At 41.9% G+C, this 27,478-nt stretch overlaps 1 protein-coding gene across 2 annotated transcripts in view; it reads right to left on the minus strand.

Annotated features, from left to right (window-relative positions):
- Window positions 1-8,619: 8,619 nt before the first annotated feature.
- The window catches only part of col4a1 (collagen, type IV, alpha 1), a 37,712-nt gene continuing 18,853 nt past the window's right edge, over window positions 8,620-27,478 (minus strand). Inside the window, exons 3-52 of one of the 2 annotated variants that reach the window (XM_085766358.1) lie at window positions 24,988-25,077; window positions 24,680-24,724; window positions 24,531-24,575; window positions 24,192-24,254; window positions 24,046-24,099; window positions 23,883-23,909; window positions 23,693-23,767; window positions 23,503-23,565; window positions 23,227-23,262; window positions 23,067-23,105; window positions 22,756-22,851; window positions 22,575-22,610; window positions 22,428-22,487; window positions 22,276-22,311; window positions 22,124-22,168; window positions 22,001-22,033; window positions 20,924-20,984; window positions 20,770-20,805; window positions 20,508-20,654; window positions 20,279-20,362; window positions 19,967-20,050; window positions 19,760-19,830; window positions 19,439-19,630; window positions 18,608-18,776; window positions 18,346-18,438; window positions 18,000-18,104; window positions 17,788-17,885; window positions 17,518-17,668; window positions 17,303-17,416; window positions 16,965-17,132; window positions 16,259-16,348; window positions 16,018-16,170; window positions 15,781-15,879; window positions 15,471-15,560; window positions 15,175-15,314; window positions 14,530-14,656; window positions 14,354-14,434; window positions 14,148-14,246; window positions 13,732-13,782; window positions 13,457-13,642; window positions 13,175-13,308; window positions 12,983-13,055; window positions 12,803-12,874; window positions 12,518-12,646; window positions 12,294-12,392; window positions 12,008-12,220; window positions 11,706-11,883; window positions 11,493-11,607; window positions 10,718-10,890; window positions 8,620-10,390 (exon numbers count right to left, since the gene is read on the minus strand). In XM_085766358.1, the coding sequence (XP_085622484.1) occupies window positions 10,309-10,390; window positions 10,718-10,890; window positions 11,493-11,607; window positions 11,706-11,883; window positions 12,008-12,220; window positions 12,294-12,392; window positions 12,518-12,646; window positions 12,803-12,874; window positions 12,983-13,055; window positions 13,175-13,308; window positions 13,457-13,642; window positions 13,732-13,782; window positions 14,148-14,246; window positions 14,354-14,434; window positions 14,530-14,656; window positions 15,175-15,314; window positions 15,471-15,560; window positions 15,781-15,879; window positions 16,018-16,170; window positions 16,259-16,348; window positions 16,965-17,132; window positions 17,303-17,416; window positions 17,518-17,668; window positions 17,788-17,885; window positions 18,000-18,104; window positions 18,346-18,438; window positions 18,608-18,776; window positions 19,439-19,630; window positions 19,760-19,830; window positions 19,967-20,050; window positions 20,279-20,362; window positions 20,508-20,654; window positions 20,770-20,805; window positions 20,924-20,984; window positions 22,001-22,033; window positions 22,124-22,168; window positions 22,276-22,311; window positions 22,428-22,487; window positions 22,575-22,610; window positions 22,756-22,851; window positions 23,067-23,105; window positions 23,227-23,262; window positions 23,503-23,565; window positions 23,693-23,767; window positions 23,883-23,909; window positions 24,046-24,099; window positions 24,192-24,254; window positions 24,531-24,575; window positions 24,680-24,724; window positions 24,988-25,077 (4,800 nt within the window). In that variant the 3' untranslated portion in view covers window positions 8,620-10,308. Of the gene's footprint in view, window positions 10,391-10,717; window positions 10,891-11,492; window positions 11,608-11,705; window positions 11,884-12,007; window positions 12,221-12,293; window positions 12,393-12,517; window positions 12,647-12,802; window positions 12,875-12,982; window positions 13,056-13,174; window positions 13,309-13,456; window positions 13,643-13,731; window positions 13,783-14,147; window positions 14,247-14,353; window positions 14,435-14,529; window positions 14,657-15,174; window positions 15,315-15,470; window positions 15,561-15,780; window positions 15,880-16,017; window positions 16,171-16,258; window positions 16,349-16,964; window positions 17,133-17,302; window positions 17,417-17,517; window positions 17,669-17,787; window positions 17,886-17,999; window positions 18,105-18,345; window positions 18,439-18,607; window positions 18,777-19,438; window positions 19,631-19,759; window positions 19,831-19,966; window positions 20,051-20,278; window positions 20,363-20,504; window positions 20,655-20,769; window positions 20,806-20,923; window positions 20,985-22,000; window positions 22,034-22,123; window positions 22,169-22,275; window positions 22,312-22,427; window positions 22,488-22,574; window positions 22,611-22,755; window positions 22,852-23,066; window positions 23,106-23,226; window positions 23,263-23,502; window positions 23,566-23,692; window positions 23,768-23,882; window positions 23,910-24,045; window positions 24,100-24,191; window positions 24,255-24,530; window positions 24,576-24,679; window positions 24,725-24,987; window positions 25,078-27,478 lie in introns of both variants that reach the window. The other variant, XM_085766357.1, reaches the window with a different exon arrangement.

Consider the following 27,478-nt stretch of genomic DNA (forward strand, 5'->3'; position numbering starts at 1 on the left):
CATCTCTTCAACACCTCCATCTATGTATAATGGAGGAAAATTAAAAGATGATTAAAGATTAAAAGATTATGACAAGCCTGACCCCGTAATTTGTCCATCAAAGTGCTGCAGGTCGCAGTGGATATGAAAGGACATCAACAGAGATACAATGAGGCTAATAAATGGGCAGTGATGAACATATGCCAACTGTGAGGAAGAAAACCAAGGTCTAAAACATAACCTTTTATTAAATCATTCATAATACTTAAAGAAATAGCTACTGTAGGGCATTGGAGGTAATGCTAGGTAGCGGCACCATCAAATCAATCCCTAAAAACAACCATATTTCAGTATTTTGTAGAATTACACGTTACATCAACCAGTTGTTGCTTGAAGTTTACACTTAAGCAATCGTAGCTGAACATTTCCAGTCAGACCTCAAGCTTGTGAGATCTTCTACACTGAACTGAATGATACTAAGGCTAAAAAGCTCTACTACTGTGATAAAACAATGGTGCTTTTTATTTGCATGTGGTCTTCATTAGTCAGTTGGAGAGGATGCATACTTTTAGCCTAGGGCGTCTCAGTCTTTTAGCCTCATATCATGTGTGTAGTAATGTATTTTCAAAAAAACATTTTAGTGCATCTGTGCGCATGTGTGAGAGTGAACTGATACGTGTGACTGGGTCAGTGAGTGATCAATACAACATACCAGCAATGTTGTTCAAACTATGTTGCTTTATGTAACAGGTTGTGAGCTGATGGAGGAGCAAGGGGGATTGGAGGGCACCGGTGGAAACTGTAAACATGGAAGTTTGGAGAGCACAGCAAAAGGTCATGGGCGTCCCTTATCTCTCTGGAGAGGATCACAGTTACCAGCCTCTTTATAGCTTTTCCCCTCATTGCATATGATGATGGAAAAGACTCATGCCATACAAATAGAAAAGGTCAGAAACATTCACACACACACACACACACACACACACACACACAGAAGGTTACCAAGAAAGGCAAAGTCTTTAGAGCTCTCATCCCTCACACATGTTGTCGCCACAGGGCTCCTGGATGTGATTGTGTGTTTAATCTGAAGTCTCCTGAGACACTGAAGGGCAGCTACGTTCCATAATACTGTTGAGCCAGCATGTGTCGCCATGGTGTAAGCACATTTTCTGACGTGCTCCGACCACTGGTGAAAAACAACTAACTCCCATGAGTGAACCCCCCTACAACAACTGTGTGACAACAGTTGTGTCTGCGGACGTGCGTGTGCTCGTTCATGCGCTTTTGTTGATGCAGGTGTTGCTCTGGCCTTCGTGAAGGCTAGTGGAAGGGCCCAACACCATAACAACCCTAATAGTCCTGTAAATTCTTGGTCTGCTGGTGTGATGATAGCCTTGTTCAATAATTCAGCACCTGCTGAGAAAATCAACAATACAGCTTCCTGAGAAAGTAAACAGGATCACAGACAACGTCATTGGATAACCATGAGCACAACTAATGTAGGGCAGAACAGATTGTGTGCTGTGAAGGTCGGTGCAGCTGTGATGCCGTGCACAAATGTGAAATCAAATATCTGATGGTCTTCTCAAACCCACTTTGCTCTGGTCAGTTTTAATTGACAGCCTTGCCATCCACTCAGTTGTAGAAGATTCTCAGTGTTGGTAGATGTAGCTGGTTAGCCTCAGCATGAATGGCCCTTTCATCTGTAGTATGAGGCTTCTTTTAGTGGAAGCACATTTGTTAATGGTGCTTGAGCTAAGTGATGACTTCCCTCAGCATGTAAATGAAGCAGCCGAGTTGGTGAGAGATCCCTGCATCCGGCTTGTAATATTAACCGAGGTAATTTAGCATGAAACGGTAAAAGGTTATTTACGAACTATGATATGCTGTTGTGGATTTGTCTGTTCAGTAAATTGTAATGTTAAAATGTAGTCGTTTAAACACGGCCGGTGCATTTTGTGCAGTGAGCCACGAGCTCTCCCCCAACCTCTTTACACAAGAAAGTGACATTAAGACAGATGGCGGTGTCATGCATAATCAATTGTGCATTTCTTCCCAACATATAGTTTAATAATCATTAGATGGTAATTTACATCATGATGTGACAAGACCCATAAAAGCTGAGGAAAGTGTTACTATTAGTTTGGTTCATCATGAGCGAAATGCTGGTCAGTCATGGCTGAGATATTTCGGTCCGGTGTTGCTGTGCTTACACTACAAAAGAAATCCTTTTCAGCTAATCTTATCTGTTCTTTATTATTTTAATTCTGCTGAATGGTAAGAAGAAAAAGTTGTGTTGCATTCAAAATGTAATTTTAACCATGAATCTTCACACCCTTAGCTGCTAATGTTCACACAACACCCACAGTCCTCTTCTCTGAAAGAACAGAACCTAACCTAATCACTATTCCTTGTTGGTGTAAGACAGGCCGTACAGAGTGTACCTCTTTCTTCTTGTTAAACCCATAAAGCATGGCAGTCTCCTGTGCAGGGGAGTCTCGTCAAAGAACATCAGACACCGACAAAATAGATCCTCCTTTATCTCCAACCTTGTAAATATTAGATTTCTGCATATGCATTTAACCAGACAAGATGCTGCAGCCAGGTTGAAATGGGATATGTGCTCTCTCACAGTGTATTTCATGACCTTTTTTTTTCTTCTTTTTTTAAAAAACTCTATTCTCTTCCATCTGGCAGTTTTGTCTCAGTTACTATGCGCAGTTTCTATGGTTTCCCCTTCTTTTTTTTTTTTTAAATCTAACTTCCAAACACACCATGCGTGTCCCATCTCCGCTCTCTGTTCCCAGTACCAGACATGGACGATTCATGAATGCCAAACCATCTGATCATACTGACGGTCCAGAAGGGCCAAACAGACCCTCCTGTGCTCACTGCCAGTCTTTTTTTTCTTTTTTTTTACCAAAATAATAGTTTTCCTAAAAAATGCTACATTTCTCTCTGCTACTGCTTCAATTCTGAGTTGGACGTGACAATATATTAGTATGAGGTTTTGAGGAATATGCTGATTTACTTTCTTGCTGAGAGGTAGATGAGAAGATATCACTTTAATATCTGTCCATTAATCATTAAGCAACAGCTGGGAGCAGGTTAGCATTAAGTCTGGAGAAAGAGGGAGTTTCTGAAGTCTCCACCTCTGAAAGTCCCAGGTAAAACCCCCGTGAAATCTGCCCGTTTTTTTCACTCTTGTGCAGATTAAACAAACAATATGACATGTCTATCAATGAGCTCTAGGGGTGCTAGCGGGTTCTGTTATCTTTATCTCCAACTGGCTGTAGCGTTTACCTTTTTATTGACCTAATTTAAGGAGATACAGTAGTAGTGAAGCACGAGGAGTTCTTTACAAGAGTAGCAGCGATTTAAATGAGATGAATAAAGCGAAAAGGCAGATTGAGAGTTGTACTGGAATGCCTCCCACAAATTCACTCCCACTCTTCCTCTTTTGCCCACGCACTCTCTGTTACTGTGACGTCCACTCATCCTTTTTACTCCTCCGCTCGGCTGCGGAGGCGTTCTGTTCTCCTCTCATTCATACACTGCCATGCTATTTCCATATTTTCTGAGTGGACACACTGTGCATTGAGTGAAAATTTCTGTGGAGGAAGAGGAGGCAGAGGAGACAGAGGAGGAGGAGGAGGAGGAGGAAGCACCATGTTTGGCTTCATCTGAGCACATCAGATTTCCGATCACGCTGAGATCATGATCAAACTTCACAAGAGAGCCAAGCTCTGGGAATGGACTTATGTCATCTTTGTGTGAGAGATACTGAAGCAAAAAACCATGATACAGTCATTATCTGTCCACACTGTGACTGTCAATCAAATGACAAATGTGGCACAATGTTATCATTTTATCCAACAAACACTATGTGATATTAGTAGAGGTGTCTTCAAACACAGAGACATGACACGGCTTGGAGTCTGATCTGCTTCTGCTCAGACTCAATGGACTTTGTCACTGTATGAGGAGGCTCAGACTCTAAATGATGTGTTTGGAGGCAATCTCTGTTTACTGTGACAGGTAAAGGACAAAATTGTGATCGTGTAACTTGAGCTCTGCCCCCATAGAGAGATCAACTGCATAAGGGCAGCAGATTATGTTGCATTCAGTACATTAAAGCATAGAAAAGATGACTGACAAAACAGGTAAATGACTAAATCCCCCGCTCAATCGTGATCAAGTATGCAAATAAAAAGATTGAAATATTACACAATACATTTGCAAGAAACTTATGGATATAATTGAACAGAAGCTGTAATGTTGAGATCTCAGATGGCATCAAATCCTGATTTTTAAAAGTGCTTTTGAGAAGGGTCATCTCAAGGGCTTTCACAGCAGTGCTCAACCATCCAAAGAAAAGAGAAAGAAAAAAGTTTTTCTACCACAGATGACTGATACACCTGATTTAAAGGGGAACTATGCAAGTCCAGTCGCTTTTCCACTGTCATGCTTACTCTCCTCCTGGCCATGTGCATTTGTTTTTCAACAAGGCCGGCAAGAAAGCGATCCATGGAGTGGTGGATAATGTCATTTATGCATTACGATGTATGTGTATGTTCGTGTTGCCTTATATGTCATAACCAAGAGATTACGCACGTTTGTGATGCAGTGCCACCAAGACCAGATCTAGGTCAGGGTTAGAGGCTCTGATCTTGCAAGGTTGGTTTTCAGCCAAGAGACGCTAGGTGGAAGGCAGAGAGAGTTACAAGTCATTTATTTAACCATCACAATTTCTCCGAAGGTAAAAATCTTGCATAGTTACTCTTTCAATTCTCCTGAAATTCTTGATGAATTTAGTTTTTGTTAATGAATGTGTGAATATGCTTCACATTCAAAACAAACATTTCTCTAGAGTACTGTAAAGACTATCTGCAGATAGCTACACTTGAACATTTACAGTATAACAAAACACAACATTTGCTAATGTCATTAACAGACACTTCATCAGTCATCTGAGCAACAGTACCCAGAAAGCACCTCTGAGTATTTCTTCAGCATTAAAGCGGTTCCAATAATAACTTTTCACAGTGAGGGTTGTAAATCCATTCAACCCCGCTCCCCTTCATTTCACAGTTTTTCTAATTTGGGCGGGATGAGCCCATTGGTTATGTGTTGATGTTGAGGACACTTGATAGAGTTAATTAGTAGTGTCAAATGCTGTGGATGAAATAACTTGGGTGACATGTCTGCAAATAAAACAGCGCCTAAGCCTGTAGCTCAATTCCACAGTGAAGAAGATACATGAAGTTTAAAAGGTGCAGCGTGGACCAATGGGGTCGCAGCAGGTCTTGTCAGAGAGAGGCCTCAACACCTGACCCTCTTCTCATAAACCATTTTAAAGCTGCTGCTAATGGGCTGTATGCCAGAGCTAATAATGGAGCTGCAGATGGATGGAAACATCAGGTAGCAGAGTGAAGGGTTTACATTTTGTTTTGTGGCTTCATCAGCCAAAGTAACTGTTACTATCATCAGCACATTATTGTCATTAATTTGCCTGTTTTGTTTCTGGTTAATTCTATTCTTTCTTGGATTATTTCTCAAACCTGACCTAACATTTTGAGCAGCATGTTCTTAAAGGCAATTTAGGCGGCAAGTCTTGACTGAAATGTGTGTTTCAGGCTACATATCAACTATCAGCTTGTTCACCTCACACAGAAGTCATCCTAACAGATTGACATGGGCTTTATCTTTTGTTCAGGAACTGGTTGTTTATATCCAAGATTACAAGCAAGCAAAGAGGGAGAAATACAATAAAGAAAACTGGATTATGAGGTCAAGTACAAACTGCACTTCTCTGCACATTTCTCAGAAGTTTGCAGCACCTGTTATAACAGGGCATCACATTCAATATCATTCTTATCAGCAAAATGAGTTTGGTGACTTTACACATCCCTACAGTTTCATAGCTCGACTCAGCTTTCTCCTGACTCGAGGTCTACTCAGCCCAAATAACTCAAAACAACTGGGTGGGTCTCTGCAGCGCCTTTACGTAACAAAGACCAGACTGCTGAGATTTTGAAAATGTCAAATGCCAAAAGATTTATGAGGAGGCCCAGCTGCTCTGATGTTAATAGTTGATAGCACCTTTAGTAAAAATGACACAAAAGCCACAAAAATGAAAGTGAATTAAGATCACCACCTTAGTGGCAACTGTCAGCGTACCAGTAAACAGTGTGATTGAATGAGGCACTGACCCAGTCGGCTGTAGAGTGCACTTCCCACAAACGAGCTTAAGTGTTTGCAGCGGAGGTAGCGGTACCACGGTCACATTAAACTCTGAAATATTCCTTAGTGCAGCTCTTAAATACCCATTATCATACAGTAATAGGAATGAATTTGGACTCATTTCTGGGTTGTTGTTAGCTCCAATAGAGCAGAGGGTGAGGCAGTAACACACCATACACCGTCACTCTGCCTGCAGTGCTACAGGAGCCTGTCACAGGACCTATATTTTAGTCCCAGAATGAAACTGAAATCAATTCTTCTTCTTATAGAGAGATGGACTGAGTGAATATCATCCTGGGTGCTAAAAGAGTATTTTTCACTAAAGCTCTCACTGTACTTACCTCTGATCGGAGCTGTTTGTGTAATCTCAGACTGATGCAAAGTGAACTGGTCCCTTTATTAGTGTGGTGGGTGGCTTCTGTTACTTTTGTTGTCATTGTCATTGTTGTTGTTGTTGTTGTTGTTGTTGTTGTTGTTGTTGTTGTTGTTGTTGTTGTTGTTGTTGTTGCGTGCTGTGTTGAAAGTTAATCTGCATTTGGCTCAGGTGGAGGGTGGTGGCCTCTGAGCTTGATCCATTCAGGAGAAAGGTCACAGGGTTACACTACTACACTTCTGACACATCCACACACTGCATCATAAACACAACACATTCTGGAAAACTTGACATTCATTTACAGGAACTCAGGCAGGTTTGCTACGTTTCAGCAAAAGTCACAGCATCTACATCTAAAATGTATCTTGTTTATTTTAACCATAAGAGCAAAAATATTTATTATAGTGTACGTGCCCCCAGATATTCCACATTAGCAGTACTGTGGTCAGATTATTGCACTGAATTTTCACCAGCATAAACCCCGGCTCTGAAGGTGATTGTAAGGTGTAAGCAGACAACCAATAGGATTAAAACACTTTAAGAGGTTAAAGTTTTGAACTCTAAAGCCCCTGCGCAAGGCTGAGCCCTGACCCCAACACATGGCATTGATGTGGTTATTTGCATGTGAATTCCTCTGAAGTATGCGCTTCATTTCTTGCCATGAAAATCACACACACGCAAAAGAGAATGAGTGTGTGATCCACATTTTCCAATTTTCAAAACAGCAACCTTCTGTTTCTTTTATCAGGCTTGAGGCCGTTATCATTGAGGAATTCTTATTCGATAGCGCCCAACCCAATGTGGCATTGCTATGGCAACGGCAGCAATGACAAACTTCATGACGGCGGTGAATGTGCCTTCTCTCGTAGGAGCAGTTTGTGTTGAGATCCTACAGTTCTCATAACAACAATCACCATAATAGGATTATGTGAATTGAAAAAGCATTTCAAAGGATTATTTTAAGCAACATGCTACACGAATGATTGATCGGATTCTTTTCTTTACCACTAATGTTTTAATGTGTTAATGGATTTTGTTGGCTATAAATATAACTCATGGTTTGTAATTTTCTTTTATCCGTGCTGCCAAGGAATTGCACATTCCACAAAATAATCTGTTAAGTTTAACTGAGGAATTTCACTCAAAACGATGATAATTCAATCGAGTCAAATTCTGCATCAGCTATTTCTGCAAATACAGATTTAAAATTAAAATATTTTTGCTTGAGGGAAACAACAATTTGTTACAAAACAAATATATATATATAAAAAAGAAATTAAAAAAGAGGACTGTAAAGTTATTGAGTCAAATGCCTCCTTGGTTACACTTGACCCGTAGTATAAGCAGAGGAAAATGTTTCAGCCACTTGTCTGTGAATATGACCTTTGTCCTTACTACAGACATCTCAGCCTTGATCATGGTCACTGGGCCGTTGCTCTCAGTTTTACCCGTCACTTGACCACTTGGCCTTTCAGCGCGGTACGCCGCCATCCAGTGTGACTCCCACCTGAGTGACCTTGCACCCGCCGGTCAGAGGTCAAGGCCTTGTTAGACATGTTTATGAAGATAGCCAGGGGTCAAGGCCTATGTTCCTCTGTCTGGCGACAAGAGCGGAAACAAGGGATAGGATTCTGGTAATAGATGAAAGACGAGAGTGGAGATGAAAGGAGGGGTTATCTGGTTCTCTGCGGAGTGTATCGATCTGTTTGTGTTTTCATGGGGGTGAACGGGTTTGTTGGCCACAGTCCCAGCAGAAGTGCTGAGGTAGTGGCTGCATTGCACTGTGGAAGTGTTGGTGCAGAGGGCTTGAGTTCAAGATTCGAGGTCAGCGCTTGCTGCCTCTTGATGGAATAATGGCCAGTGACAGTAAAAACTAAAAAAAAACACAGTGGGCTTGTGAGTCAGCCAAATAGAAAAGCTACCATGACCCAGCAGCACCTTACTTAAAGACTGTGCTGGTGCTGCCCTCTTGTGGCATTTATAAAGTACTGCAATTTTGTAGAAAGGGGCAAAACAATAATTAATAAGATTATTCTACAAATCACTTTATTGCAGGAATTAAACAGTATGGGAACTGGAAAATATAAAATGACGACGAAGTACGTTCAGTTCTGTTTGTTAATCAGTAAAGATCAATCCCACTGTGATCAAATTTGTTTTATGATGGCAAATGCTTCTAATACTGTATTGACTTCATTGAACATTTTTATCACAACCAAGCACAACACACAAACAAAAACAGGTTATTGTCAGTGTAGAGTAACTGCTATTACTTTACAGTAGAAAACGTTGCATCTTTAAATTGCTTTGACAGGCACACGGAAACTGGAACAATACTGGGTCCAAAAGGTCTTTCCTAGCGTCAGCGCACGTCTCAAAATGTCATATACAAAACACAAACGAATGTTAAGACCTTTTTAAAACATCTCAACCAGCAGAGACACGTGTAAATACAATCCTTCTCATCTGTGTTAGTTTGACTTGAATGTGCAGCCTTGACATTGTGACCCTTAATTAAAAATCAATTACAAAAGTAGCTCACAAACGGGAATAGTCAAGTACATGAGCGGAGTAGCAAGTAGGCTACATGGTATGTATAAGAATATATACATGTGCATTTCTTTGGGATCAAACATCGGAAAGATTTGGTTCACTTAAGAGTTGTTAAACACAATGCTCCTGACAGAGAAAAGGTGTAAGCAAGGTGATTCTTTTTTTTTTGTCTGTTCCTTTTCGTGCATTTGTTTTGTACTGTGTCAACAGGGTTGTGCAACAATACTATATAGCCTATGCAAACATCACAACACACACGCCACCTTCCAAGCAGCTCAGATGCACTCATGTCTGTACACTTGCATGCATACACCCACACATCCACACACACACACACACACACACACACACACACACACACACGAACACACGCACCTGTCAATGTTATTTCAGTGTTGTTTGGTATGTTAATAAGGCGCTGGTTGTCAGATGTTGAAACACTGTTTTTGGATCGATGAAATCCCAGATATACTCAAGTCCAACATATTCTCATAAATCTTATAAATAAAAATGGAGCTAAATAACACACAAAGTAACTCAATAATAACCTGAGGAGAGTATGTTGAACTACTTTAGAGAGGAATGCATTATATTTACAACAGAGTGATTGTTATATGTCTGTGGTGGAAACATATTGTGATTTAACAAATGACAAGCTTCTGTAACGAGTGGTAAGTCCCATCCTTTACATTAGTACAAGTTAAAAGGTGTGAAAATCGATAATATTAACATAGCTATATCGTTGAATGCTGTGGCACTTGAAGGGAAAGGATTTTTTTTTTTTAATGGAGCAAGGCAGATAAGTAAGATTCAATAGCACCTGACTTACACAAACAACCCTTTCCAAATGAACACCTGTTTACCAGTTTAGGGGGCATGTACTCAGTGCAGAGGTAAACTGGGCGTCATTCTTTAGAGACATGTTGTGATCATGTTAGTAAAGTGTTTCTGCATGGAGCAAAAGGCCGCTTGGTCACTGTGTTCTGGTTTGTAAAGTTCAATCTCAGGATGTTCTGCAAACCACGTCTCTGTCCCTCTCTTCTCACACATGCAGGGAAATAGCACCATCCTTTCAAAACAGGAAGTCAAGCCAAGTTGAGGACATCAGCATACGCGGTATTGCTTGCATGTTGGGAAGGAGGACGCCGGTGTTTGGGTGTTTATGTCCTCTTCATGCAAACCTGACAGCGGCTTATGTGTGTTCTGAGACTGCCTGCTTTTAGCGTCGTCGGGACAGGTTTCCTGGAAAGGGGGATGAGAGAAAAACATCAGAGGTCCATCCTGTATTGTCACGCTCATAATGTGAATGTGGAGGAAATGTGATAACTGAAAGAGAAACATAGCGTCAGGCTGAAAAGCTCCGTTCTCTGACTGACTGACTTTCAACTCTAACCACACCCACAGTCACTGAATGGATGTGATTTGGCATAGCTAGCTAGCAGCGTTGTTTTGTTGCACCTGTAACCACCACAACAGTGATGCCACAGTGTGTACCCCTTACAGTTACACCACTAGAGGTCAGCAAAAACAAGACTTTTCTCGACGCAATGAATAAAACATCTGTCTTACGTAAACATCTCATTGTCTTCAATGGTGGCGAGCCAGAAGCTGTAGGAGTTGGCATAGTAGTTGCAGGTTCCGCGGCCGTGACACTCGATGAACGGAGCGCTGCGGAATTCCTCCAGACAGGAACCAGGAGAGGCCAGAGCCTGGCCCGAGCCCTCAGCACCAGCGCTGGTGTGCTACACAGACACACAATGTAATGTCATCGAATGAAGAAGGGCAGGTGGCATAATGCATACTGAGCCAACATGATAATAATTTAACTTGTCTTAAGTATTTGAGCATGACGGGAGGCGCTGAACAGTAGAAATAAAAACTTCTCAAAATAACATTGTGTAAAAGAATCACAGCAAGCAGTAATAAATTGAACATATATCAGATATCTCCACTATATCTAACTTTTATAATTTGCTATGAATGGTTAATACTTCTGAAATATCCTCCTATGACGTTAGCAGAGAGTTCTGCGTTTTCTTTTTTTTCTCTGATATTTCATAATTTTTAAATACTGTTAACCTTGCTGGTTCCGGTCTTTGGATTCTGGTTTAGTTTTGCTTTTATGTTTGTTTGTTTTTTATATTGTAAAAATGCTGGGTAGCTTAATGTGGTATGTAGGACAGGCATTATGCTCCTGCCTGTGCCTTTTCAGTCACTACCTTGTTGATAATGTTTGTAGTTATTATGAAATGTTCGTAGCTATTATGTGATGTGACTGAATAAAGAATTTCATCAATTTCATCAATACTGATGCACTGAGACCTAATGCTGTTCTCTGTCTTACCATGACAAAGGAGTAGCCAATCCACAGAGAGTCCCAGCCGTGAGGGCACGGAGGGATCATGATATTCTGACTGTGAATTGCTATCACCATGGCTGGGGCTTCACACACAGCACACCTGCACACACACACAAATGAATGAGAAGGGTACGGTGTATGCAATGTTGTACCAAACATAGCTGACGTCCAACAGTGTGGACAGAAATGTGGACAAACCTGCTGATGAAGGGTTTGATGCTTTCACCGGTGATGGGTGCCATGCTCATGGGCATGGGCTCAGGGGAGGTGAGCCAATAGGAGTAGTCGTTACGTGAGGCGAAGTTGCACACGTTATTGATGTTGCAGAACAGGAAGGGCATGGGGCTGAACTTTCTTAAACAGCTGCCCGCCGTACCTAAAACGAGTCACAACAAGAAAAGTAAATAACCACCACCATCTCCCCCTTTCTGTGTATTCCATCTCATTCCTTCTTTTATTATTTACTTCTCTTTCTGTATTTCTCATATTATGTTTCTCACCTAAGTCCTGTCCATGAGACCGCTCGTTGCCTTGAACGTAGAGCAAGGAGTAGCCGTCATATATGGGCGTGGTTCCCTCAGGACAAAGTGGAATATCCACCGACTGGCTGTGACGGGTGACCAGGAAGCCATGATCCATTGAGGACGGGCCAGGTGGACCCACTTGACCTGGAACGCCGTCCGGTCCCGGGGGGCCTGGGTGTCCCCTGGGTCCTAAAGACATGGTGTAATTAATAGAAGCACAACAAAACTTACCCCAACACGTCACCTCTTCTGAGCGTCTTACCTTGTGGCCCCGGCAGGCCTTGCTCTCCTTTGGCTCCAGGCTGACCGTGATATCCAGGGAGGCCGTCTTCACCTTTAGGACCTGGAAGACCGCTCACACCTATAGGCAATAACAAAAAAGATGAAGCAAATCAGAGACATCGATGCAGAACATTGTGAACCAACAGGAAACTACTAGGTCTCTGGGGATTATAAGAAGGGAGACATTTCTAATGAAAACGTCACCTTGATGTCCTTTCTGTCCGGGCAACCCCGATGGCCCCTGAGGTCCTGGAAGACCTTGAATTCCTGGGAACCCGATGTCTCCTTTGATGGAGGTGTGGGGACCAGGGGGACCAGGAGGGCCATCGCTACCTGAAATACATAGTATCATTTGGAGTTTTTGATTAACTCATGTACATTTTTTAGCAGTTAACCAAGGCCAACACGTGACGTAATACGTATAACAGAAACATTAGAAAGCACCAACATAATCACACACATAACATAGTAATTCCACTGTTGTTTTACCTTTTTCTCCTGGGAATCCTCTGTCTCCGAGCTCTCCTTTGAATCCAATATCCCCGAATTGACCCTTTATACCTTGATTTTGTATTCAAAAATGGTAAGTCAACTACACAAACTTACATTTTCCACATATAAATGCAAACATGGCTGGATAAACAGATATAACACACTGTATGTACTGACCTGGGAAGCCAGGAACACCCTGCAATCCCCTCTCTCCCTTCTGTCCATCGATACCTGGAAGGCCGGCTGGTCCCTGTAGCAGACGCACACAAAACCAAAACAATATAGTTGCGAAATGGAAAAGGAATTAAACAGCTCATATTTAGCATTTATGAGCAATTTTTCATCAGAAAACTTAAGACTGTTACATACAGGAAGTCCAGGGTATCCAGGGTCGCCCTTCTGCCCTGTCTCTCCCTGGAAACCAGGATGACCCTGATCTCCTTTGTCTCCCTTCAGGCCGTGTCTGCCTGGCACACCGACATGTCCCGGTGCTCCTGGCGATCCTGTTTTGACAGAGATAAGAGGAAGGTGTGGAGACATTTTTTTTAGTACAGCATTCTGTATTTCTAGTTCTGCTTTTATAATGGCAGTTATTGTCTGTATTTCTGTACATTTTGAAAACAGGTCTTCATAGTATCTATTCCACAGTACCTGGTTCTCCGGGTTGTCCTGTTTCTCCCCTCTCTCCCTTGGCGCCTTCCACAGAGATACCCTGAGCGCCGATCTCTCCTGGCTCACCCTGTGATCCGTGTGGGCCGGGATGTCCCTTGTCGCCTTTGATACCAGGAATACCTGGATGACCTGGGGTACCAGGTAAGCCAGGACTGCCTTTGTCACCTGTAAAGGTAAAGAAAGTCACATAATGAGACTGTGCTTAGCTGCACTGACGGAGGGTTTACATAAATAAAAGACTAAGCTGCTCTTACCTTTGTGACCCAAAGTTCCAGGTGGTCCTTGAAAACCACGGCCAGGTAAACCTGAAGAAAAAAGACCGTTAAATATATATTACAGACAAGTTTTTGATTGGTTGAGAGTGGTAGTGAGGGATCTGCAGATGTCAATGCCACCTCAGACATAAAAACTGAAGTACTTTCAAGACATAACTGTGTCTGTAGTTATAAGTTATGGTTTAATTGAAGTTGTTGTGTTTGACTACTCAAGCAAGAATGTACTGTATACACCAAAAAAACTCATCAGACCATGTGTGTGTGTGGTTTTTGTGGTTGAAAGGGTTTTGGTGAAGGACAAGTTAATGGTTCCCATCTGGAGTGATATGATGATAACACCTTATCCAGGCAGCAAAGATCTTGTGGTGTTGTCTCCTAACTCCTGTCACACTAACCTGGGTCTCCTCTCTCCCCTGAGGATCCGGGGATGCCGTCCACTCCAGGATCTCCCTTCTCTCCAGGAGGACCAGGTGGTCCCTGTAAGCCACCCTCACCTGGAAGAGAACAAGTTTACACATCGTCAACGTGCATTAGGCTCAAAGCCTGAATTGGGCAATCACTAACACACGAGCAGTAAGCTGATGAGCTGAGTCAGACTTACCAGGCCGGCCTTCCAGACCGGGTTCTCCTGCAGACCCGGGAAGCCCAGGAGTTCCTTTCTCACCTGGTCTACCTGGCTGGCCTGTAGACAGACACATGCACACAAAGTATTACTAAACCAAGTGTTCTGCTTTCAGACAAATAAGATGAATGTTACAGCACACACTGAAATCTGACCTGTATACCCAACGCCTCCTTTTTCTCCTTTAGTTCCCTGGAATCCTGGTTTGCCGGGCATACCCTCGTGACCCTTTTGACCCTTTTCTCCTGGCGTTCCTGGGAATCCTGGCTGGCCTGTGAGCCCCTATGAGAGCAGAGGAATTCTTAGCATGACAGGTAAATACTGATAATTGCTGAGCGAGAAAGAAGAAAAAAAAAAGGAAAGAATATTTTGAAAGTGTTTTAATTATGACGTTTTAGGACCGTCTGTGGGATTTGTTACATTGGAAATGTGTGGTTGATATCTGTGGCAGCAGTGGAGAAATCTGAACATAATTCATACTTTTGACAAATACTGAACCAAAATGAAACCAGATCTTTTTTGGGATCCCAAAATAAGAGAGCCAAACACGAAATAATATATAAATATAATATAATAGTAATGGTGCAATTACCAAATATGGAATTTAAACTTTGGGTGGTTGTTGTTTCTCAATGAAAACTTCTCTTCATTTACATTTGTGGCCACTGGACTTGCTAAAAGAACACAATTCAGGGTAGTGTCCTATTTTTAGCACTGATAATTGACTGGAAATGTAGTCAATCCAAGTCTTTGATCATTGCAGTCAACAATGTGCAGTGTTTATACAGTCTGGAGATTACCTTCTCTCCTGGAGGTCCTGGGATCCCGATACCTGGATCACCAGCTGCTCCTTTGTCTCCTTTCAGTCCATCTCCGCCTCTGAATCCTGGATGTCCCGGGGTACCAATATCTCCTTTAGTACCTTTTGGCCCAGATGGACCTACGCAAACACACAGACAAGCAAACGAAATGCAGATATTAGTAACAAAAGTATCAACAGTGAATGAAGCGTATGTAATATGTCAACTTTAGCTCATCTCTTGCTTGAGCAAGTCACACTAGCAGCAGGACCGAGGGGTATTTTGGGTCTTTTTACCTGGTACTCCCATTCCTCCCACACCGCCCTTCTGTCCAGGTTGTCCAGTGCTGCCAGGCTCGCCAGGGAAACCACGGTCTCCTTTATCACCTGAGAAATATAAGCGAGATAAAAAAAGTTTTTAATATTTACTTTCTCCTCATTATCATTGGGTGATAAAGCAAGTGCAGAGAATTTATCAAAATAAAATAAAAATAGTAAAATGAAATGAATAGGATGAACGGAGATGATAACCACATGAAGCCTACAAATATCTCTTAACGTTTGTTGACAGATTTTATAATACTGTTCATGTGATCAGGTACGTCACCTGGTTGTCCAGGTAACCCAGGCTCTCCATCTTTGCCTGGCATCCCAGGGTCTCCGGGCATCCCACGGAAGCCCTTCTGTCCAGTGATCCCAGGGTCACCTGATAGAGGAATTGAATTAAAACCATAGACCACATTAGGCCGTTTAGATATTTCTTAAAATTAATACTGCGTAATATACACTCTCTAAAGGGCGACTACACTGTAACAGATTGAAGGTCCAGTATGTTGCTCCATACCTATATCTCCGATGTCTCCCTTCTCCCCCTTCATGTGCTCCATGTCCACTTCACTCATGTTCCCTGGAGGTCCCTGAAGACCTCGGTCTCCCCGTTCTCCTTTAAGTCCAGGCTCTCCAATATCACCTCTTGGTCCAGTGATACCAGGATCGCCTGAGAGTGACGACGGGAAACAGAAACTGTTATTGCAGCTGATGAAACTGAACAAATAATATCTTCCACTGGGAGGCTACTTCCTCACCTCTCAGACCAGGAGTTCCAGGTGTGCCAGGTGGTCCAGGAAATCCGGGTACTCCTGGGGTCCCGATGACCCCCATTTCACCCTTAAAACCTGACAAACAAAGAAACACGCACACTCACAGTGAGTAAAAATACAACAGTGGTCAATCATCCTTAAGATACATGCAGTGCAGTCTCTTCAGCCTCAAGGAAAATATCTTTTTTTTTTAACTTGACCCCTCTGCCTCCATATTGAATTGTGGGTTGACTGCTCAATTTTACACATTACTGCCACCTGGTGGTGAGAATGGGTGAACTGTAAAAGCAAAAAAAGGTCATGGACAGGCAGTGAAGTCTCTAATAGTACTTCAAATTGATGAAAGTTAAGAAAAAGGCTCATACACCGTTGTAAAAAAAAAAAAAGCCCAAAGGATGCTTTAAGGGAATTATGCCACCCTTATTTTTGAGGCTTTAAATATGAAACATGCACAGGAAGTGTTGAGATTCATAATCAAGACCAAACCAAAGTAAACTAAAAGGACTGAAATTACTTTAGGTATCATGGCTACTGTGTTTTGGATAAAAACAGAACACATAAATAGCAACAAAATGGTGAAGCTGATAGAAAATCTACATTATATCAATTTTAATAGAGACTGGTCTTGATGTGTAAGTCCAGCAGTACTAACAGGGCTGTGAATGTGCTGTGTGTTTTTTATCCATCTCACCTTGGTTTCCAATCGATCCCTCTCTGCCTGGTAAGCCCTGTGGTCCTGGGATTCCTTTGGGGCCTGGGGGGCCTGGGAAGCCGGGGGCTCCCGGCTCTCCCTGAGGCCCTGGCATGTCTAATCCAGGAAGACCAGGGTAGCCCTTTTCTCCCTTTACACCCTCTTGACCTGTTCAACATGCAAACATAGAAATAAATTTCATAGGAAGCAAGAAGCCTGACAGCGGACGTTTTGACTTATTAGTAGGGAATTGACCGTTCTTTTAATAACATTAAAATGGTTGTTTTCTACTCATGTGTCTAATGCCTTTATATTTACGTCGCTAAATTTGTCCTCACCGAATGGTCCAGGCTCTCCCGCTGGTCCCTGTGGTCCGGGAGATCCAGGTGAGCCTTTTCCTGGTGCACCTGGTGACCCAAGCTGTCCAGGAGGGCCTGGTGGTCCCACTTCACCTAATTTTAAAGATCAATGAAAAACATTGTTGTGCTTGATACGGAAGATGGGCCTTTAAATGCGTGGGACAGAAAAAACAGGCTTTCTAACAGTGATGTACCTTTGATTCCCTGAGGTCCTGGTGGTCCTGTCACACCTTCCCGTCCAGGAACACCAGGAAATCCCACGCTACCCTTTTCTCCCTGGAAGCCAATAATTCCTGGTTGACCCTGTGAACCTTTTGGTCCCGGAAGGCCACGTCCTGGTTCACCCTGCAAGTAATTGGCATAAATAAGTAATGATTGCACATTGAGTCTTCTGAAACCATACACATTTAGAATACGATTGTTATTAATCGTCAATCAATATACTGATGGAGACAAATCCGCACTTTTTGTCCAGGTACACCAGGTTGTCCAGATGAACCATCCTGTCCCGGTCTTCCAGGTTCTCCTGGGAATCCTGGTGCTCCTGGGATTCCACTGATTCCTGGAAAGGTGAATGAAACGATGTTCATGTACCTTCAAGAAGCTGTAAGTACCTATGAAAGGTCTGCAATGCACTTATGTGGAGGCAGAATGGGGTCAACATGGAGTAACTCACCTTTTGGACCTGTTGGACCTGGCAAACCGATTCCAGTGGGTCCATGATCGCCCTTCTGTCCTGGGAAACCTGGCAAACCTGCCCCTCCTGGCAAGCCTCTGTCGCCTGCAAACAGCAACATTTTGGATAGAAAAAACAACATCAGTCACCAGTGATCTTCAAATATGTGTGAATAATATGTGTATGTTAATAAGAACAACAAGTTTTTATGTTTGACGTTGTCAGGTAAGGCTCATACCCCAGTTTTAATGTCATTTCATTCATCAAAGTCTAGCTTAGCTGATTGGGAGTGTATTGTTTTGCAGAGGAGTGTAAGTGGAAACATGATGACTATGATGTAGCTTACCTTGAAGTCCAGGTCTGCCGGTTTCTCCTCGTGGACCAGGGACTCCCTGAGGTCCGGGGGTGCTCACACCTACACCTGCTTCACCTTTTACACCTGTTGAGGACAAGGTATGAATTATAAATGAATGAATATGTAGTAGGTGTGTGTGTGGTACTGCTGTGTGTTTGCTTAGTTTAACATACAATGTTGAACTACAGGTTAATATGAACTCTATTGATATTAGTGAAACTTTATACAATATAATCCTAGATCTCATGCCTACCAGGTAGTCCGGGGCTTCCAGGGATTCCTGGTCTCCCTTGACTGCCTTTCTCTCCTGGCTCTCCTGGTCGACCGATGCCTGGCGTACCAGGAGGACCCCGCTCTCCTTGAGGTCCAATACGACCTGGTTCCCCATCGAATCCACGCTCACCTTTAATGCCCTCTTTAGCCTAAAAACAAGATGAGAGACAGACATATGTGATTTAATTTGTGGCAGGCAATGAAACAAAATTATGATAATTGTTTTTTTGGTCCTTATAAAGGCAAAGAGCCGCTTATTTATGCATTAATATTACCAATCATTTGGAATCATGTTTCAGTTCACTTCATGGACGTACAATCAATATTCGCTCTCCTTTTAGCTGCATTTTTGGTCTCCACCTCCTGGGGGAAGTATCTAGCTCTTTAACTGCTAAATGCTAAAAGCTAGTTGTCAACTTTTTTCTGTGCCAAAACCAAACTGATGAAAGCAATGAAATGAAACATCAAAGCCAAACAGTGTAATTTATGGGCTTCATAACAGTAACGACAAGTTGCAGAAAGATGTTATGTGATTAACTGTGGGTTTGTCGCTAGTAGCAACACATTTCGCATCATACTGTAATGTAATCATATTTTCCATTGGTAATAAAACCAATATTGATTACAATAAAACTTTCACTTGGAGCAAGGGGTTTCAAATGTTTCGATGCCTGTTGTGTTCTTACCGGTTATTACAAGTCATTGATTATCATTTGACAGACAATTCAATCATTTACTTCACTGCTAGATTGGAACATGTGCCGCTCTGATATCGCAAGACCTAACCAGACGACCGCACATTCAAACTTACAGGTTCTCCTTTGTGGCCAGGTACACCTGGGAGGCCATCTCTCCCTGGTTGTCCATTAAATCCAGGCTTCCCCGGTGAACCAGCAGAACCAGGTAGACCTCTGTCTCCCTTCAGACCAGGTGCTACGAAAATGTCCCCAGGCTCACCAATAGCACCAGGAGATCCCATCAGCCCAGGCGTACCTTGGCTACCCTGCACAATAAAAAAAAAAAAAACGGGTCATTCAATGAAAAGATATCAATTACATATTCTGATATCTTTCAGTTCCTCAACTTTGCTCGCATCTTGACAAAAGTGTCTCAGACATAATTCACAACTCACAGCTCTTCCAGGTTGTCCAGCAGAACCGGGTTGACCCTTTTCTCCTTTGCCTCCCACCAACCCAGGAGGTCCTGCCAGGGGAAAATGGACATTGTACATCTTTAGCTCATTCAGCACCATAGTGTCCATCAGCAGCTGCCAACTTTAGTTAGTTCATAGCATCAAAAATTTGGGGCTATGTCATCTGAATGTGAGAGATTCACTCACCGCGGTCTCCTTTTGGCCCCTCAGGACCTTGAAGTCCGGGTGCACCAGAAGCCTCACACTGAACACAGGTATCTCCTTTGTCACCTTGATTTGAAATTAAATTGTGAAGATTAAAGTTAAGTTATGTAAACGTCCTCATTGCGTAGCTCAGCTGTGTTTCTGTGTGTGACTGGGCATTATCATGAGTGGTGGAACATGTGCTCCTATCAAAGTTTTGCTACATCTCAAAGTTACTAACATAATAAATAAAATTGAATGGGTTTAATTTATCGATTACATGTGTCAATCAGCTGTAACCATATTCATTCTTACCTTTCTGTCCCAATTCCCCCTGTAATCCTGGAGGTCCAGGTGGGCCAGGATTACCTTTCTCGATGTTACATTCACTGAGGCCAACTGTGTAGTCATGTCATAGCACACACACAAACACATACAGAGACACACAGATTAGATTAACATCTGTAAATACACACTTCATGTGGATGTTGTCTTGTTGTCAAATAATGAAATCATATTGGTATTTAATGATAACACATACTACTTGGGACTCCTGGTTCTCCTGGTGGTCCAGGAATTCCTGGTTGCCCTGGAGGTCCAAATAGAGACTCTCCGTCGACACCCCGGTCTCCTTTCTGACCCACGTCTCCCCTCTCACCCTTGTCTCCTCGAGGGCCTTCAATGAACGAACCTGAGGTACAAGGAGAAAGACAAAGTTGGTGCATTATTCAGATCAGCATGTGTCAGACTGATATGTAGCCTTATGCAGCTTCGTTACGTTACATTGAAGTGTTCAGGTTCGTTACCTGGAGGACCTGGAAATCCACGTGGGCCAGGAAAACCTACAGATAGAAGAAGGAACCAAATATGAAGGAAACATCTTTACTGCAGTAGGTGTTTATGAAAGTGTGAGTGCATCCAAAGACATTATGTAGTCGCATACCACTGCCGTTTTTTTACCTGTTTGTCCTTCTTGCCCTGGGAGACCACGAGGACCAGGAGGGCCAGGGGCACCATTACCCTAAAATTATAAAATTACAAAGATTAAGGATGCAGGTCCATTTCTAATTTAATGTGTAAGCTTTATTCAAAATCCTCTTCCTCCTGCTTTCAGCTTCTCTTATTGCAGCATCGATGCCAATTATATATATAGTATATAAAAACACACACACTGCCTGCCACTTACTAAGATTACAGAATTGTCCGTCATCTGTACTTTAATTAAGGTCAGTGAGTTAGGATTGCACTGTTTTAGATTTGGGGATTTGGGACTGTTGAGAGAGACAGTTTAACAAAATGGTGAAAATTGATTAGTAGAGGCCAAAAAATCCTGATCTGATTTAAAACAGTTATTCAACCCCAGGCTGAAAAGCAATGTTTCAATCATTGTCCTTTCTGATTGAACATTTCCACTGTACTGTTGCAACCTTTACAAAACTCACTGATGTTACAGTTCAAGTTTATTTAATTATGTACCCTACATTTCCCATAATGAAATTCAGTAGCATATCTTCATGGTAAATCCACATCTTGAAAAAACAAAAAATTGATATGAGTTCAATTCATAATTTCTCTCCTATCCTGAAATTAATTAGATTGTTTAAAAAAAAAAAAAGAAATAAGAAAAACATAAGAGTCTTCAAAATTCACCACCTGTACCTTGTGTATTGCGGAAGATTTTTTCTGAGAGTAATTGATGTACAAACGTCTCTTCAGATTGATAAATTCTCCATACTTTCCAGAGAAAATATCAATACCAGGTCTTTCTGAATGAAGCTAGAGGCCTGACTGAAGTGATGCTATTCCATGTCATTTTCACAGACTAGTTATAAAAGTGATTTATAATGGTATATAATACACAGTGGTAACATCTGTTGAAATGCACCTTTAAAATGATCTAATATTTCAATGTAGTGACATCTGCTGGCAGCTGCAAGAACTCACCCTCTTTGTTGCTGGTGGAAAATGAAAGGGGGTGGGTGAAAGAAAGAAAGAAAGAGATTTATAGAAGTAACTAGAAAACAGAGAGTTACTTACATAACCTGGTGGTCCTACGTCTCCTTTTTCACCCTGAAATAAGACAAAAATTGAAATTAAGGATCTAAGTTTCAGATTACAGACTTGAATATGTGTCAAGTAACAAAACAGTGCATTAGTTACCTGGAGGCCGGGGTATCCAGGAGGTCCCTCAAATCCTTTTTCACCCTGTGTGAATGTGTGCAGCACTTTAGTTTTACATATTTTACAAAACAAACGAAAAGAACAGGTGGACAGTGCAGAGGATGGATAATACAGTAAGTTATCATTTTTACCTGGAACCCAGGCTCTCCATCCTTACCAGGTTTACCCTACAACCACAGAAACAGACACTTACGTATGACACAACTTATCGCAATTTTTCTAATTGATTCAAATTTTTTAAAGAATTCAAATTGCTCAAACATTGCATATTCATGTCACTTACTCTAGGTCCAGGTGGGCCAGCTTCACCTTTGATCCCATTAGCATGAGGGATGCAAAAGCCCTGCAGAGGAAGTCAAAGTCAGCCTTCAAGTAGAAAGTGGAAATAAAAGATAACAAAGTATAAAATACAAAATAACAAAGTACGTACTTTGTCTCCTTTATCTCCTTTCAGTCCTCTCTCGCCCTTCAGGAAGAAAAAAACAAAAGTACGTTTAGGAAATAAGATTATTAAATCAATCCTTTCCAATCTCTTTATAAACATACATTTTGTGATTTGTACTTAAAAATAGCACCGTTTCTATTCAGTTTATAAGGAGCAAATATAGTACCGGTGGTCCAGGTATGTTCACTGTGACTCCTCCTCCTTCTACACCTGATGGAGGGGGTCCAGGGGGACCAGGTGGGCCACGAAAACCCCGATCACCCTGCAGGAAGATGGCAACAATTAACAACAGCTACAGCATCATCTCATATGAACCATGCATGATAAAATATACCCAAATCTAAATAATAAAAGCAAATAACCCAGCGAAATTCAAGAATGTCTAAAATTGGTGATTTCTATTGAGTATTCTGTAACATACAAAGCAATAATCTATCTTATATGAAAGAATGATACAATAAATCATTGTTTCCTTACCTTGTCTCCTTTCTCACTCACAAAAGCCAGCCTGTCCCCCTGTAGGGAAGTAAAACCAGAGGTTCCTGTGACATCTCATCTGGATGCTTGAGTCAGTCAGAGGATGATAGATTTTTTTTTCTATTATCATAAAATGGATTGCATGTATGATTAATCTTACTTTCTCTCCAGGAGGGCCAGGGGGGCCAGCGTCACCCTGCAAATCAGAGTGCACCAATGAGTCAAACAAGTATCCAACTAGTGAACGGTGAAAAAATCATCTGTCCATCTATCGAAAACCTGCCATGTCATAAACATTCAAGAGGAATTCCAGACCAAAGCTCTTTCTAGACCATTTCCAGATTTCCTTGGCTCGTAAAAGTAATCACAGATCTTGTCAGATGAAAACAGATGAGGATAAAGAGATAGATCGCCCATCGCTGTGGCGGAAACTCACTTTGGGTCCTTGAAAGCCACGAGGTCCTGGAGGTCCAAGAGGTCCAGGTGATCCGATTGATCCCTGTGGGAGAATGAAGAATTTGGAGACTACATCATCTGAGTTTGTCACCATTCATTTACAAAGGACAGGATCAATGCATGCATGCATCTTTAAGAGCAAACAACATGCAAATAAACACACAACATACAGGTAATCCAGGAGTGCCGGGGTATCCTCTGTCTCCTTTCAGGGGGACAATCCCAATCACACCACCGGGGTCTCCCTGTGGAGAAAAAAAAAGGGGGGTTTAGTCGAACATTAAAATGAAAAACAGATTAATACATGTGCTGTTTGATGAACTTTTTTTTTTTTTACATATATTAGAAATGTAACCTGACCTTCATTCCAGGAAGTCCTGGGATGCCCTGAGGAGAGAAGACAGTGGAAAGATTAATTCATGGCGCATATGGCAGGATGGATATTTCCATTCTGAGATACTGCTTAGGTAACATGATGTAGAAATCTTGTAAATTGATTGTCATGTGAGTCAAGTTTATTTACCGGGGGTCCTTGAAGACCACCGAATCCAGGAGAACCATCCCGTCCTCTATCTCCCTGAAACACACACACACACACAACACAGTCAGAGGTCATCAACACTTTACCGAAGGTCACAAAACCTATGCAAACTAATCTGACCTGCTTACCTTAGTTCCATTGCATCCTGGGATACCGTGTGCACCAGGTGGGCCGTCATTTCCATTGATACCCTAAGAGTGACAGGAGGGGGAGTGCACACAAGGAGACAATTTGCAGTCACACACTGACAAAGTCTCCACAGCTTCCTGATGATCATTTGCTGTTGTAACCACTGAATACCTCACACACACCGCTCAAAATTGATGTGTAGCCTAAAAATGACAACATAATCTAAAAACCATGTTATTTAGAGATGGGGGGATGATTGCATGTTAGACCACACTATGAGGTGGATTTACTGGATTGCTGTAGGATGTGAGACATGAAGGCAGATGAAAGGAACTTACTGGTAGCCCTGGGTTTCCTGGAAAACCTGGCAGACCAGGCGGGCCCTGTAAGATCACAACCACATCACAATTACTGTCTTGTGAAAATACATACAAAAGCTTAATTTATTTATGAATGGATGGTTTGTCTCTAGTGGTTTGTCACTTACCCTCACTCCTTTCATTCCAGGAGCCCCATGTTCACCAAAATCTCCCTATGAGGAGAGATGACATCATTATGATCATACTGAATCAGAATCAGTTGTCAGTAATTGTTGTTATTTCTTTTAACTTATCACTGCTGTTGTTACATAAGAGTGTGTGTCTGAAATGTGTTTGCCATCCCTCTACAATAAAATGAGTTCACAATGCCATGTGTATGGACCCTGGGACAAATATTAGATCCAAGTAAAGTTATGCATGGTTATTCATTTGTGTGTGCGTGTGTGTGTGGGTGTGTGGGTGTGTGTGTGCTGACCTTGGGGCCCATTGGGCCTGGAGGCCCCTCAGGTCCTTGCATCCCTGGGAATCCCATATTACCTTGGAGACCAGGAAATCCCCGCTCACCCTGTGACGCACAGACCATCAAGTTAATGATACACAAAGACAAAGATCTTTGTATTAACTTAGATTAGAAAGAACAATGTTGGCCATGAATGTTTTTAAATCGCAGGAAATTTCAAGACCTTTAATGAAATTATCTAAGGAGATAGAGTCACTGTGTATGAACTTTACTGAGACTCAGTGAATTCAAACGATCTATGATTCATTTAAATGTTCCTAGAATAAGCACTGATTGTATTCTTATATCTAAGCCAAGCTCAAACACTTCGAGGCCAAAAACATAATTAAGTAAATCAGTTTAACCTCATGAAATGTCATCATTTAAAAGAATTGTCATACGGGGCGGCATTTAGCTCACTTGGTAGAGCTGCCAGCCCATGTTGAGGCTACAATCCTCACTGCAGGTGGCCCAGGCTTGAATCCCAGCCCTTTCCTGCATGTCATTCCCCCTCTCTGCCTCCCCATATCCTGTCTCTCTCTCAACTGTGCTATCAATTAAAGGCAATAAAAAGCCAAAAAAATATACTTATAAAAAAGAAAGAAAAATAATTGTCATACAAACTAGTTATGATTGGAAAACGCAATACGACCAGGACTGTTTTTATATAGATTTAAACTATAAAATAATGTTTTAACATACATATTTTTGTTTTGTTTTTTCTTTTTACCTAATCCCAGTTTAACAAATAATGCTTTATGTTAGCACTGAATTGAAAACAATAAAAAACGAACTGTCCTCTCCTCTGTGTTCTTCAAAGTGACCTAAAACTGACCCAGCTATACTACTGTCAGATATATCATCGGCCACTAGATGGAAGCATTGTTTCACGAGGGTGAGCAGTGCACCATCATCTTTCTGCTGCCGAGCATGAGTCAGTGATGAGAAAAACTCAGGAATAAATATATAAATAAAGAAACAGTCATATCGCAGTTATTACTTTTCAATTGATTTCCATTCCCTGAGCGAAACTCAGTCGGCTTTCCTCGGTGGAGAAATACTGAATTATTTGAACCACTGGAATCATCTAAGGTTCGCCCCCTGTTGTGAACATTCAGGAAGTGATATCATTAAAAATAAAGCTCACAGGAGATGTTGTGTAGGCTTTCTGGGGCCTTTCGGCAACTTAGAAAAAACAGAGGCGCTTTGAATCCACAGTAGACTGGCCGGGCTCCACTGAACACAGTCAGTACATCTGTTGTTTTTGCGTGAGCTCAGTGTTTGGCTACTGTTGCCGTAAGAATGAGCCATAAAAGGCCAGACTGTTGCACTAAGAGGACAGATAACATTCTGCAGTAGCCTGATAACTGAGCCAATAATATACACGTTACACACAAAACGGCACGATTAGAAATGCAAAATAAATCAAACTAGATTGAACTGCGTTAGAGCCAACATTTCTGGCTTGTAGCAACATAAAAGAAAAGTGTATTCTTGTGACCCCTTTTTCAAAGTTGTCTACTGGTTGTGACCAGTTAACCCAAGAGTGATTACAATTTTTTAAAATAATGTTTTTCCTCGTTTCTGCTCCGTCAATAATGTCATGGCCCACTGTGGCCATCTGGACTCCAAACGCTTAAGAGCTGAGAGCTGAGAGGAATTGAAAGGAAATACCTATATGTAGGCTGGTCAAGAAAAGGCCGATGATATTATATAATATATGTATTTTCTCATTATCAGATTCCATGAAAAGACAAAAACCAACACTTTCTTTGCATGTTTCTAAAAACGTACTGCCTAGTCCGTCTTGTATGTGGGACTTTATGTGGGAGCTTTAACGTCATTCATTCCCATTGAGGACTTGAACTTTGAGAATGGGCTTTAACAAAAGTTACCCATGGGGGAGTAAGCAGTGCTTCTCTTGGGGGGGAAACTATTTTCCACTGTGGATTCTGTGTTTTTTTGTGAATATCTGTGGCAGCAAGACTGTGTTTGAATGAAAATAAACCACTGTGTCCGTGTTCATTGTGATAAAGGAACACGTCACCCGGCGCGCTGCTGTGGCTCGCTGGTGTATGTTTAATGATTTTGATACAACAATGGAGGTCTTGGCACAGAGGAACGAGCTGTATTAAGTTGTTGCCACATACACAATACTTGCCACATGAATTCATTGCTGGTTTTGGTGTTGACTTGTTCATGTGAGAATATGAATAACATTGCTGCTGTCATTACCGCAGCTGTCCTCGCAGAGAAACATGTAGTCACTGTAACGCTGTCTTTTCCCCAGCACAGTTAAGACCGACTTTTTTGTGTTTCAGGTCGGTGATTGAGAGTCACGGTGAAGTGCTGACAGCTCAAGGGCTCACAGCCAGTTCATGGCTTGTGTCCCCACCACTTGTGCATCTGTATATGTGAGAGATTCCTTCCAACCGATGGGAATAAAGCCTTCAGCCCATCTGTGTGT

This window comes from Trachurus japonicus, chromosome 21 (assembly GCF_045865225.1).
Source record: "Trachurus japonicus isolate A0001 chromosome 21, Traja_1.0".
In the NCBI taxonomy this organism is placed as follows: Eukaryota; Metazoa; Chordata; class Actinopteri; order Carangiformes; family Carangidae; genus Trachurus; species Trachurus japonicus.